Source organism: Camelus ferus, chromosome 12, assembly GCF_009834535.1.
Source record: "Camelus ferus isolate YT-003-E chromosome 12, BCGSAC_Cfer_1.0, whole genome shotgun sequence".
Classification (NCBI taxonomy): Eukaryota; Metazoa; Chordata; class Mammalia; order Artiodactyla; family Camelidae; genus Camelus; species Camelus ferus.
This window is the reverse complement of record NC_045707.1, coordinates 37,282,110-37,295,311: the sequence shown is the minus strand read 5'-3', so window position 1 is coordinate 37,295,311 and position 13,202 is coordinate 37,282,110. Positions and strand designations below refer to the sequence as shown.

General features: G+C 38.8%; 1 protein-coding gene across 5 annotated transcripts; it reads right to left on the bottom strand.

The window, feature by feature from the left end:
- Positions 1–2,794: 2,794 nt before the first annotated feature.
- On the bottom strand, positions 2,795–11,350 carry MTERF2 (mitochondrial transcription termination factor 2). 5 transcript variants are annotated; one of them, XM_032493406.1, is made up of 4 exons: positions 11,158–11,350; positions 8,785–8,885; positions 6,629–6,759; positions 2,795–4,267 (listed from the first exon to the last, which is right to left on the bottom strand). In XM_032493406.1, exon 4 carries the CDS (start codon positions 4,210–4,212, stop codon positions 3,055–3,057), a length of 1,158 nt encoding a protein of 385 aa, XP_032349297.1. In that variant the 5' UTR covers positions 4,213–4,267; positions 6,629–6,759; positions 8,785–8,885; positions 11,158–11,350; the 3' UTR covers positions 2,795–3,054. The 5 variants fall into 5 exon arrangements, with proteins under 5 accessions (XP_032349297.1, XP_032349295.1, XP_032349296.1 ...); XM_032493404.1 differs by lacking the exon at positions 6,629–6,759 and having other exon boundaries at positions 8,785–8,915; XM_032493405.1 differs by lacking the exon at positions 6,629–6,759 and having other exon boundaries at positions 8,785–8,896.
- Positions 11,351–13,202: the final 1,852 nt, after the last annotated feature.

Here is a 13,202-nt window from a genome sequence, read left to right as displayed (position 1 = left end):
AGCTTATGTCCAGAAACAAAGAGGACTATTCAGTAACTAGTCTTTCATTCTGCTGTTGGCATTAGTTGTGTATATGCTTGACTTACCAGGCTCGCTGGATATCTTCTAGGTGATCATATTTACTTTGGCAGCTAATTACATTTTGCCACAGAAGTGAATTTATACATACAATTTTTTAAAGGAAATAATGTAGTTTTGTTATTAGAGCCTTTTTTCACAGAGGAAGTGAAATTTGACTCTAGTGTTTCATGTACATATATCTCCCCCTGCTGTGCTGTTGATTTTGAATATTTAAAATTTTATTTGTAGGGAAATCTGAGTAAGAATGCAAGGATGGAAAAAGGCAGAGGTTCAAGAGCTAAAAAATGGACTAGGATTTGGTCTAAGGAGAAATAAAGTCACTATACAGCATGTTTGACCACTAATGTGGATTTTTTTGTTTAAGTTTTCCAAGTTAGAGTAAGCTACAAATATATTTCTATAACCATAACTGCCTTTATTCTCTATGCCTGGGCCTGAGCACCTAAATTTTGCTGCTGTACTGATGACGCTTTTTAAATTAATGGCCACATAGCACACGTAGCCACTCAACTCTGCCAAACTTTCTTATATACCTTCGTTTGTTCACTTTCCTGCTCCTCAAAACGACTACTTCATACCTCCTCTTCCCAGCCCTTCTGCCATACTCCCCTTCTCCCATTCTGTATCTTTCCTCCTATGTGAAAAGAGGCAACCAGATAGCAACTCTCCTGCCTCTCAGTGCCCACTCTGTCCACCTGCCTGCATCTGATCCCACACTCTGTGGACCAGGACTACTACCTCTGTTCTTATCCAAAGTCAGCCCACCCTCACTTCCGCAAGGAGATTAATCCTACAGTCTTTCCATCTCTCATCCATCCCTCTCACCTTGGGTCACACCCATCAGCATATAAACATTCTGCAGTATTTGCTTTCTTAAAAGAAAAATTACTGACTCTCACAACCTCCATTTCTCTGCTTCCTTTTGCAACAAAATTTATTTAACAGAACTATAATCCCTGCTTCATTCTTATCTCCTATTCTCTCAACCCACTCCAGCTACCTTCTTACCTTTCTCATTCCACCAGAATCACTCGGGATAGGGCCAACCAGTAAGTTCCTTTTTGCCAAATCCACTGGTCACTTCTCTGTATCTTAGTTGACCTCCCCATGGCATTCAATATTATTGAAATGCCGTCTTTTCTTGGCAGAGTTATTCTGATCCCCAGGCTTGGTCATCCACTACTCCAAATCTGTCTTCTTTCTGGGTAATCTCATTTATAGCCATTACCATAGATATGCAGATAATCCCTGAATATCTATCTCCAGTCCTAATTTCTCACAACTCCAGACTTCACCATCTTCCTGTTTGAAATCTCTGCTCAGGTACTAGTAGGCATCTCAAAATTGATATCTAAAATAGAACTACCAAGGTGACCATATAATGTATAATGTATTCCAAATGGAGACACTTGAGAGTGAAAGACAGTACTGATAATTATGTCAGGACAACAAGCATAAACTAAAACCTGCCCAAGGGTTTCCCATCACACGTAGAATGAGGTCTCTTAGATGGACCTGTGATGCTCACCTTGTGCCACTCTTCCCATCACTTAACTCTGCTCCAACCATACTGGCTGTCATGCTTTCTCTTGGACAGACATTTCTGTGTGACTTTGAGTAAGTGACTTATCCTCTCTGTGCCTGAGTGTCCTCATCTGTTAAAACACTAAACAATGGTACTCAGCTCTTAGGGTTGTATAGCACAGCGTGCCTGGCACTTAGTAGGTGCTGCATAGAGTAGTCTTTCACCTTCCTAACTAAGGAACTGAATCGATTTGGATAGTGAGTGTTACTTACATTTGCTGATTGAATGGATAGAGTGAAGACATGGCCTGTTTTTCATCACTTAAGGCCATGCACAGCGCACAGATGTTTGAGCACCAGAGTCAATTGTTTAGTTATGTATTTGTTACAGTTCAAACTCCACATCTGAAAGTAAGCCACTCTTATCTGGGTAATGTTTATCTTGGAACAAAATTTAGGAATAGAAACTTGAAACCTACTAAAATCATTATCAACTGTCATACACTTTACGTTTTTATATTTTATAGTCAGGTTTGGATTTTCAGAAAGTTTTCTTAAAAGCTGCATTTACTTTGTATAAATTAGATCATTTCCAATATAAGGAATTTTATGGAGTTTTCATAAAAATCCCTACATTTGTAGTTGATACTCACTCTTCTAGCATGTCAGGTAAGAGGTGACTTTTCATGACAATTCATAAGCAGTCCTTTTTTCTGTTCACAAGGTTTGAACAAAAGAGAGATCTTAGTAAATCTGGGCTCTGGCACTTGGCAGCTGAGTGGCCTCTCTAAACTTCTGTTTCCTCATCTGTAAAAAGGGATAGCAATGAATGCATGTAAATGTTTCATGAGAGATAAAATAGCTAATTTGAAACAAACGGACCACACAAATAAGCTCTAATTATTCCCTTTGATGGACAATACTTGGTTCTCAAAGATACTCATTTATTCCAACCAGGAGATAAAATCAGCTTTCTCTATAAAAATGTATTAGAAGTTTGGTAATGTTTCACTAAACACTAAGCTGTAGAATTCAGACAGCAGTAGAATGATGTTTTAGAGCTAGTGGTGAGAAAGAAGGCTGGGTCTGCATCCTGGATGAAATGTGCTATATGGATAAAAATGTATCCATACTTTGAATTAAGGGAGTGTACTTGACTGTTTCTTAGAAATTATTCACTTATAAAATATCACATTAGTGTGCCATTTAATAGTAGTTTTTTTTGAAATAGTTCAAGGTCAAAATTACAAAATTTAAAATAAGTGCAATTTATATTTTTAAATACAGCAATTGAGTCAGAGACTATGTACTTAGAGGTAATTTAAACACAATCCTGAAGCTAAGTAGATTCTTAAAATTACTGGTGCCCATAAACTGCCTGAATCACTTAAGTTTTTGCTACTCAGTTTCACTCTGCACTGTTAGAAAAAAGCAACATCAGTGAGCAAGTTATTCTTCAATATTTAATGGTGCCACAGGGTTAAATAATGGCCTTCCTTTTTTGGCCTGAATTTTACCAAAGTTGGCCTCAAACTCTTTTTTTGTTCCATTTAGGTTTGCTAAATGTCCATCCCTTATTCTATAGCCTAAGGAATTCAGTTTCCTTATCCTGTACTGTACTATATGTGGCATTAATTCAAGAACCATTGGTGTCTCTCTTATCTGAGCTATGGAAATTCCTTCTTTTAATAATCCCTGAATTCTCTCTTCCAAAACTGGAACAGAATAATATAAGAGGGCAGGACATTTCAAAATTAACTGCTTCAGGTCATGATCAGTACATTTAAAAGCATTTTTAGAGAAGGAAATACTCTTCTGTATACTTCTTGGGCAAAGCTGAAAAAGAAATCCTTTGAGTTTGGACAGAAGTTGAAGAATTTCAAAGTTTGTAAAACTTTGTTCCTGGAGAAATTCTAGTGTTTCCTTTATAGCTGCAGAAGAATTTAACAAAATAAATGGGTTTTGGCTTAACAATTTCAGTAGCCAAACTTTCATGTTGGCCTCAGAGCCACCTAAATTTAGATAACTCTCTTGAAGAATTTTTATCATTTGCTTATTCTTCTCAATAGGATTATGAAAAATATTAGATGCAGTTGTCAAAAATCTGCTAATGACCACATTTTTGAGCCCCAACTCTTTAAAGAACTGAACATTCAGCCTCTGATTTTCCTGGTCTTTAATAGTAAAGAAAGATTCTGGAAATTGTTCTATTAACCTAACTAACTCTTCCTCGTTTTTGCAAACCAACTGCCAGAGTTCTCTTTGGATGTTAATAGCAGTTGGACTGCAAATAATTGCCTCTGGGCAGCGTTCCAAGATACTGGCTATGGCAGTCTCTTCAGCACCCAGTTGTTGTAAAATATTTGCAATTTCTTCAACATAGGTTTCATCCTCCAGAAGTACCCATCCTTTTAATCTTCGAATTTTCCTGATGTCAACTGACAGTTTATAGAGCTTTTCCACTGTCCTTTCATTTTCCTTGTTTGATTGATTATCAGTTGTATAGGTGAAGGATACTAGAAAAGGTCTGTATTGTGGAGCTGACAGCATCTTTCTGAAAGAACACAGCCTGCAGGGCTGGGATCTCATCAGCAACTTCCACAACATGCCTGCAATCCACTGGCTAATTCCCACCGTCCTGGGATTCAGAATGTACTCATATCTGTAAGAAAGAAAATACAGGTTTTAACATAAAGGGTGTTGACTTTTAGAACACAAACACAAATTTGAGCTATAAGTAGCAAGCATGGAAATAAAACGAATTTAAATTAGACAAGTAAACTACTCATGTGGAGCTGACAGAATAAATAACTGACAAAGTAATGGTAATACGCTGTTTCACATCTTACACTTTATACATTGTCTACTTGAGCTTTGCAACAATCTTGTGAAGTAGTTATTTCCATTTTACAGATAAGTCGCAAGACCACAAAGAGTTCAGACTGACAAACCTTAAATGTTATTATGACACAAATTCCCTTTCTTACAACTCTGATATGTTTCTGTTTAGGAGGCATATATTATTTACACACACAGCTTTTTTTTTTATGTTTTACATTTTCAAGTTGATGTTTAGTGGAAGCAAATGCTTTTTAAGGGAGGAATCAAAATCTAATTTCATATTTTAGAGTAAGTATTTTTTGTTTAATAACTATTATCCAAAGTAAAGTCAGTGAATTTATTTCAAATGTGTTAATAAATGTATGCTTGTTTTATGAGAATTATGTGAAAATCCTTTTTATAAATCCAGAATTAAAATAAGTCTTAGCCAGGTAGAATGAGGAATGCCATGTGACTGCCCCAGTGGAGCCATGGGGAATCATGTTAGCTGTGGAATGGTGATCATACTTGTAGTACAGTCTAACCTGGCTGTCCCCACTTGACATCCTTAGGCTATCCTGTGCCTGATGCATTGCAGCCTTTGGCACTATTTTCTTGTATCTCTAATAATGAAAACATGCCTAGTTTGTTGTCTTAACTTTTAGTACCTGTGAGTGTTAGGTGTCTCAGTCTGTCACAAAAATGTGTACTAAGCTACAGAAGCATTTCCTTATTATTTTAGGTTTGAAGGAAAGTTAAAAAAAAAAAAGCCATTTCCAATCACTGACCCCAATAATGCCCTTGCAATATATATGCCATCTTCAAGCCTGTCCTAATTAATCCAAATAAATGATTACTTTTTCAGGAAAAATAACAAGTAACAATGCTCTCATTTTGGTTTACCATTTCTAATAATAGCTCATTGTTAGTGCCTATGGTATCAAAATACTTGTAGGCATAGCTTCTGTTTTTCTTCCAGTGGTTCAACCAGAAATTTCCTCAGATAATTCCTAACAGGTAAGATGTAATTATTGAAGTTTTTTTTTTTTTAATTTCTAAGAAGGAGGAAGTAGAGTATAATGAAAGGCACAGACAGATAGATCTAGGCAGGAGGCCCATACCCCACTGTTCCTGGGACTCCATAAGCTTGGGCTTCACATCTGTATCAGCTGCTGGAAGGAGTGTGGGCTCTGCAGTCAAACTGCCCATGCCCAGCCCTGGCTCTAACATATGGGGTCACCTTGGAAAAGTTACTTAGCCTCAAATTAAATAAACAAGTAAGGATTAGAATAGTGCCTCACAGTAAATGTTCAATAAATATTAATGATAACACCATCTATAAAATGGAGAATAGCAGATAAATCTTACAAGGATACTACGAAGGTTAAAATGCATGTCAAGTACTTTGCAGAGCCTGGTACTTAAAAAGTACTCAGTAAATGGTAGACATTACTCAGAAATATGTGGAGCTAAAAGTCTTGCAGAGATGTGACATTAAACTGTATTTTAGACCGAAGTACGTTATTTACAAAGAGTAACTGAAAACTGTAAAAACTATTTTAAATGCTTTGGTTGTTCAAAATGATAACTGCTTATAAAAGCAATACATGCTCACTACAGAGAATCTGCCAAATTCTGAAAAGTATGAGTAGAAAAAGTCTTTCACAATCCCACCATCTATAGACAACTTCATATTTTGACATATATGTCTAATTTTTTCTATGTTGCTCACTTCACTATAATTTTTTTAGGTACATAAAAGCAAGGCTGCCCTGTACATGAGAGTTTGGTTCTAAACTTAGCCTATAAAGTGAAAATTGCAAAGACTCAGAATTTTCCTTGAAAATCTCTTGAGCAGGCACCATGCTGGATACCAACATACTGTCCTCCCAGTAAGTCCAGTGCAGCCAGGGGTTCCTCCAGGGTAGTAACAGATTCCAGCATTTGGCTAAGCAAATAATAAAGGGTGTTGACTTTTAGAACACAAACACGAATTTGAGCTGTAAGTAGTAAGCATGGAAATAAAAATAGATTTAAAGTAGACAGAAAACTGTCTAAGCACTATACGAAGTAGTTCGCTTACTGCAGGGGTTACTATACAAAATGACAGATCATTAGGCATTAGAACTACATAGACCATGGCAAGAAGTTCCTGCCCAGTGTGGCTAACGGAAAGGCAGCCTGTCTCCCATTTCCTACTTACTCCAGAGTGAATGATCATGTGCTCAGATGAGTTGTTTGAACAATTAAAGCTGTCTGTCTTGCTCTATCTCACTCTCTGATGAGCAAACACAGTTGATGGCCAGAGTGAAAATCACAAACGTTGTGACGCCTCTGTAATCAATGCACATGATATATACAACACATTTTCTTCTTTTATTATATGCACTGTAAGTATCCAACCTTGGCATCAAAAATTCTCTGAACATTTAAAATGAGTGATACATAGAATGAAAACACTATAATTTTGTAATTCATTCCCTAATACCAAGCATTTGGGTTATTGTAATTTTGGCGATATGCTGAATTACCTATCTACATTTCTTTTTTTCCCTTTAGAATGAATTCCTAGGAGTAGAATTACTGAAAAGGAGATGTGTGAACATTTAAAAAGCTAAGTTGTTAATGTACTATCCAGAAAAACTATTTAGTTGACATTCTCACAGGCAGTATGAGTGATTTTCTCATCAGTTTCAACTTTGATATGTGAAAAATGAATAAACACTAATTTAACTTCATTTTCTTTTATTACCAGTGAGGCTGAACTTTTCTTAGTTATTTTGACAATCTTTATTTCCTTTTGTGAATTAACTATTCCTGCCTCTGCCTTTTTAAACAGCAATCTTTTTTTTTTAAAACTGACTTGTACAAAGTCTTTATACATTAAGAAAAGCAATCTTCTCACTTTTGAAAGTATTTTCTCCAGTTCATTTGCACTTGTTAATGGTATATTAGCATACCAAAACGACCACTTTTTTTCTTTCTGTGGTAAGATATACATAACATAAAGTTTACATTTTAATCACTTTTAAATATAAGACAGCAGCATTAAGTAAATTCACAAAGTTGTACTATAAGCACTACCACTGTCTCCAGAACTTTTTCACCATCCCAAACTTTGTACCCATTAAATGGTAACTCCCCACTCCCTCCTCTCAGCCCCTGGGAACTTCTAATTTCTGTCTCTGTGAATTTGCCTATTCTTGGTACTTCATATAAGTGCAATCATGCAATATTTGTCCTGTTGTATCTGGCTTATTTCACTTAGCATCATGTCTTCAAGGTTCATACATAAGGTAGCATGTGTCAGAACAAACGGTTAATTTTAAGTTGTTAAAGGGTCAGGGAAGTGTCCCTTTATGATTCTTACTGCTTTTATGCATCAGATGATCAGGAAAAAAAATCCATCCATATTTCCTTCTATATTTTTGTTTGAATTTTAAAATTCATTCAAAATTTCTGGCTGTGAGCTGAGAATCTAAACAGATTTTATCAATAGTTCAGCTATCCCCTAAGCACCATTTTTGAACAATCCATTCCTTCCCCATGATTTGTGACACCCCCTTTGTTATATAGTATTAAATGTAGTTTCTATTTCTAGTTAGCCTCCATCCTCACTCCTCTACTATGTCTACAATTCTCTGCATGAGCCAGGAGGCTAACTTCTTTGCTGCATACTTGGCTCCCTCTGCCAGACCATCCTAGGACAGTCTCTGGTCAACTCACTCTTTCACAACCCCCAACAACTATGTCAAATATTCTCAACTCAGACCTCCAGCCTCCCACTCCTATTCTCTCCTTCACTCTCAACCAATACCCTTGCCTTTAACCTGTACAAAGAAAGGAGTGCAACTCCTCACACTAAACGTAAACCTTCTGCTATCTCCCCTTCCCCACAGTTACACTTTCATTATCCAGGAAAACCCCTGCTCCTGTGCTGATCCAGCCTCTCTGGCCTGAGATCTCTGGAGCCCTGCTTGCTCATGTATTCACTCCTTCAGCTGTGTCCTCCTCTCTGAGGTTCCCACCCTTCACCCTTCACTGCCCCTCCGCTATAATCCCATTTTCCTCTTCCTCTCAGTTATTTCTTGCAGCTCCTTCTTTCTCTCCATTTCTTCTCCTCCTATTCATATCACTCTCAAGACAATTTCCATGTGATTAAAACCAGTAGTTTTAGTTCCTATCTCTTAACATCTGCAGCTTTCAGCAGAGTTGACCGCTTTCTCTCTGAAATCCTCTCATGTGACTTCCAAGACTTCACAATCTCCTACTTCCTACCTGCACTCCTGACCTCCCTCTATCTGTCTCCTCTGCAGGCTCATCTCCAAGGCCTGGTTTTAGACCCGCTCCTCTTCTTACCTTAGAGCGTCTCCCCAGAGGTCCTGTTCTCATCCAGAGCTTCAGTGAATCCACCTGGGCTTCTTTCCAGCTTCTTCTCAAAATGTGACCTTGTCACCTCCCTGAAATAAACCTTTCAGTGGCACTTTAGGCTAAAGACATAGAATTAAAATGCCTTACTGGGGCCTTTAGGCTCTTGCCCCACCCAAATCTCCCGTCCCCATCTGCCTATACAAGCCGCATCTACTTCCTTTCAGCCCCTGGTGCTCCACCTGTTCCCATTACACAGGTCTCTGAAGCCTGAGGGCAGTTCCCCATGCCCACAATGCTCCTAACTTCTAGGTCCAAGTGTCACTTTCTCAGGAAAACTTTCCTGCCCTTCACAAATAGATGAGATCTCCTGCCCTACTGTATGCTCTCTTGACACCATGGACTGTTCCTCTGTGCCACTTGTCATAGTTGCAGCTGTTCATGTGTGGTTTCTGTCTCACTGTCCACAAAGGCAGAGACTGTTCACCACCATGTTCCAATGAATTGCTTCCCTACCTTTCACTTGGCTGGCACTGCTGACTCTAAAAGACATTCCTGGGCAGGAGACCTTAATGTGTGCTCTTCCACAGCACTCTGCTCTTTTTTATTTTCCTTTAAAAAATATTTTTAATATTTATTTATTTTATTGAAGTATAGTTTACAATATTGTGTTAGTTTCAGGTGTACAGCAAAGTGATTCAGGTTTTTTTTTTTATTGTAGTAGTCAGTTTACAATGTTGTGTCAATTTCTGATGTACAGCATGTTTCAGTCATACTTATACATACATATATTCGTTTTCATATTCTTTTTCATTATAGGTTACTACAAGATATTGAATATAGTTCCCTGTGCTATACAGTATAGACTTTCTGCTTATCTATTTTATATATAGTAGTATTTGCAAATCTCAAACTCCCACACCTTTTCCCGCCAGTAACCATAAGTTTGTTTTCTATGTCTGTGAGTCTATTTCTGTTTTGTAAATAAGTTCATTTGTGTCTTTTAAAAAAAAGGCCACATATGAGTGATATCATATGGTATTTATATACATATTATATAATTTTTTTCCATATTATTCTCCATTATAGATTATTACAAGATACTTAATATTGTTCTGTGTCATACAGTACATCCTTATTGCTCTCTTGACCCTACTGTAGCACTTATACTCCTGTAGGTTCTTCATTCAACCAGTTTTTTGGTTTTGTTTGTTTAGCTCATGCTGTGTGTCTCGCATTATAATAGACAATAGCTCTTCTGCTAAAACCTTTCTTCATACCTTTGGATCAGACTCATCAGAGAATCTGAGGAGAGCCACAGACTCCCTTTCCAAAAAAAGGACCCATACTCACAACATTTTGCAAGACTTTCACAGTTTTTGTGGGCACCTTCTAGTTTAACTATGAACAACCTGCACTAGATTAAAGCATGTGGAAGGCAGGGTCTGCATACTGTTCTACTTTATCCCCTGTACCAGCAAAGAACTTGGCCCACTGAGGAACAAAGTCAGTATCTGTAAACTGAAACTAAACGAACACCCCAAGTTCACTACAAACTAATGTATGGGTAAAGCTGTGGGCTGCCTGGGCTTAATTCCTGCTCACTAGTTGTGCTATGACTTGAGGTAGTCACTTCACCTCTCTGCCTCAGTTTGAGCACCAGGAAAATGGGTACATTATATCCTGTGTGATTGTGAAGATTACATGATTAAAACCATAAATCACAGACTATTCAGAAACTCATTTAGTCAACAAAACAATCCATTTTAAAGATGGGGAAACATATGAAGGTAAAGTAACCTTCCCAAGGTTGATTAGCTAATAAAGGGCAGACCTTGGATTCAAACTCAATAGCTTGGCTCAAGTCCTGCTCTTAGCCCTCTGCTCTACACATACTAATACTCCAGGTAAATGTCTGTTAAATCACAATATGGGCTATTTTCTGATGCTTCATGTTTCTCACATTTTGGGGGCATTAAATCCACTTCTGTAATACGCACAATTTTCATAATACAGTCCTCTCCACAAACACCAGTAGCTCAATTAAGTTCTACTTTTATAACATGTACGATCTGATGACAGTTTCAAATTAACCACAACGTTTGTAAGAAAGGAAAAACGAGGGCCCTAGGGAGAGACTCTTGAGGGGCGACCAAAAGCTGCGCATCCATCATGGCAGGGCCTGCCCTTTCCCAGAGGAACTTCCGACCTGAGGCGCCCTGGCGTCCAGCCAGGCCAGCCAGGCGGGGCCAAGCAGTTGGCCGGGAGTCTGACTTCGCATTGGTCGGTCTCTGGCCCCAGCCTCTTGGCCGCGGCCCGGCCGGTGACGATCACCCCCAGGGCCGCAGATACGGCGCAACTCACCTGTTAGCACCTGCTTTGTACAAGGTGCAGCGAGTCCCGGGTGCCTGGCTCCGTCCTTCCTCCCTCCCGCGGCCGAGGCTCCCCGAAGCCTGCAGTCCTCCCGAGGCCTGGGGAAAGGGGCTAGAGTCCCAAGTCACTGGTGAATTTCCCTCAGCTGCGCCGGTGAGCCCGCAGACACGCAGCCAATCAGGGCGAGGGATACAGGCTACGTGGCCCTCCCGACGCAGCACGGCGGGACGGGGCGGGGCGGAGCAGAGAGGCGGAGTTGGGCCTGCGTGGGAAACAGCTTTCCTGGGAACACTGTCTAGCCAGCAGTTATTGCTTCTGGCATTTTCACACCCTTTTCCTCTCAGTATTTTAGAGAACCTGGAGTTTCAGTCGTTTTGTCCTTTGGGAAAAGATACTAGCCCGTGAGAAAAAAAGGGTGGAAATAACTCAGAAACCGCTATATTTTTAAGCTGTAGTCATTCAGAATTCCCCAAATAATTCGATAGGTAAATAACTAGTGTACAAAAGAAGCGTAGTTTGAAAAATCCCAAAACTTCTTTGGAACAAATGTAGCCTTCCTGCCTCCCTCCTCCCATCCAACAGTCAGCTAGTGTCTGATTCGTCTCCATCCTGCCACCTTCACCTAAATACTCATCTTTTCTGATAAACTGCTAAATGGTTTACATTCTAATTATTACTTGTGATGCCAACCTCATAAACTAATTTCTGCTTAAAGTCAGGCCAATGTCTGTCCCATTATTCTCACAATTATCCATACAAATGAATATGGTGTGACTATTAAGTGCCAAACATGTGAAACAGCCATGAAAAAACAGAAGTGGACAAGACAAGGTGGGGATAAAGTACATTCCTGTCCTTACGGAGTTTATATTCTAGTTGAGAACAAGGACATTAACAACCAATGACATGATTAATCACAACTAGAGTCAAAATGTTTCCTAGGTCAGGGTGCCCTGACTGGCCAAGCTGTCCTATACTCAAGTGTGAAGTTGGGGTCAGGAAAGCTGTGATTTTCCCAGGCTGGAGGCCTCGCCTTTTGTATATTTGACAGTATATTGTGCACAGTTCTAACGCAGCCTTAACACACTGCACTATAATTCTTCCAGACTGCCCTCTCTCCTTGTGGAGTGAACTCCTTGTGGATACTGATGAATTTTTTATCCTATGAACAATTCTTGGAACACAGTAGGGACTCAGGAAATGCTAACTAAATCTTTGAGTGTAGCCTTAGTACCCAGCTTGTGCTCAATAGGCTTTGTTGAGAGGGACTGACACTTGCACTTTAATTCCACAGAGCAGCAAGAATTCTGACTCCTTTTCTCCAAATCAACTTTGATCTCCAGAATATGCTAGAATTAACTTTGTAGTTAATGTATATGAGGTAGGGGAGTGTTTGTCCAGTAATCCTTCTCCAAGTTACCCTTATACAAAAACCCCATTATCCATGGCTTTATTGCACTCTTCTTCCTGAAATAGAAGGATTTGGGGTCTAGACTAACCAACGTGTATCAGTGCATCTAGGAAAAGGGAATTAAAGTAGAATACAAAAAAGAGAAGGAAGTTAGGAAAGGAAACTTGGGCCTTAGAACTGCATGCTGCAGTCACTGGTCAGGAGGCAGGGAGCAGAGATGTGCACTAGGATGCTGGCAGCTTGTACCAGGGCTCCACATAACTGTATGAGGAATGACGATACATATAACCTTGTGCATCGTAATCTACACTTGAAACTGACCAACTTAGCTATGTGAACTGTCTTAAATGCTACCCAAGTTTTCTCCATCCTAAATATTTAAAGAGTTCTTTTTTGGGACCATATAATCAGAAAAAAACACCTGGAGAAATGGATGTTCAAAGAACCTAGTATTAGGCATGTTATCTAGAAGAAAATTACAAACATATGTTTGAAATTATGGGAAGATCCTGAAGTTTCTAGTACATAAGAGATGATTAAAAATAATACTGTTATCAGTTTTTTACATTCCAAATTTACTAATTTATTTTAAATAAATGTAAAAAACTTAAGAAGTTTGCATAGT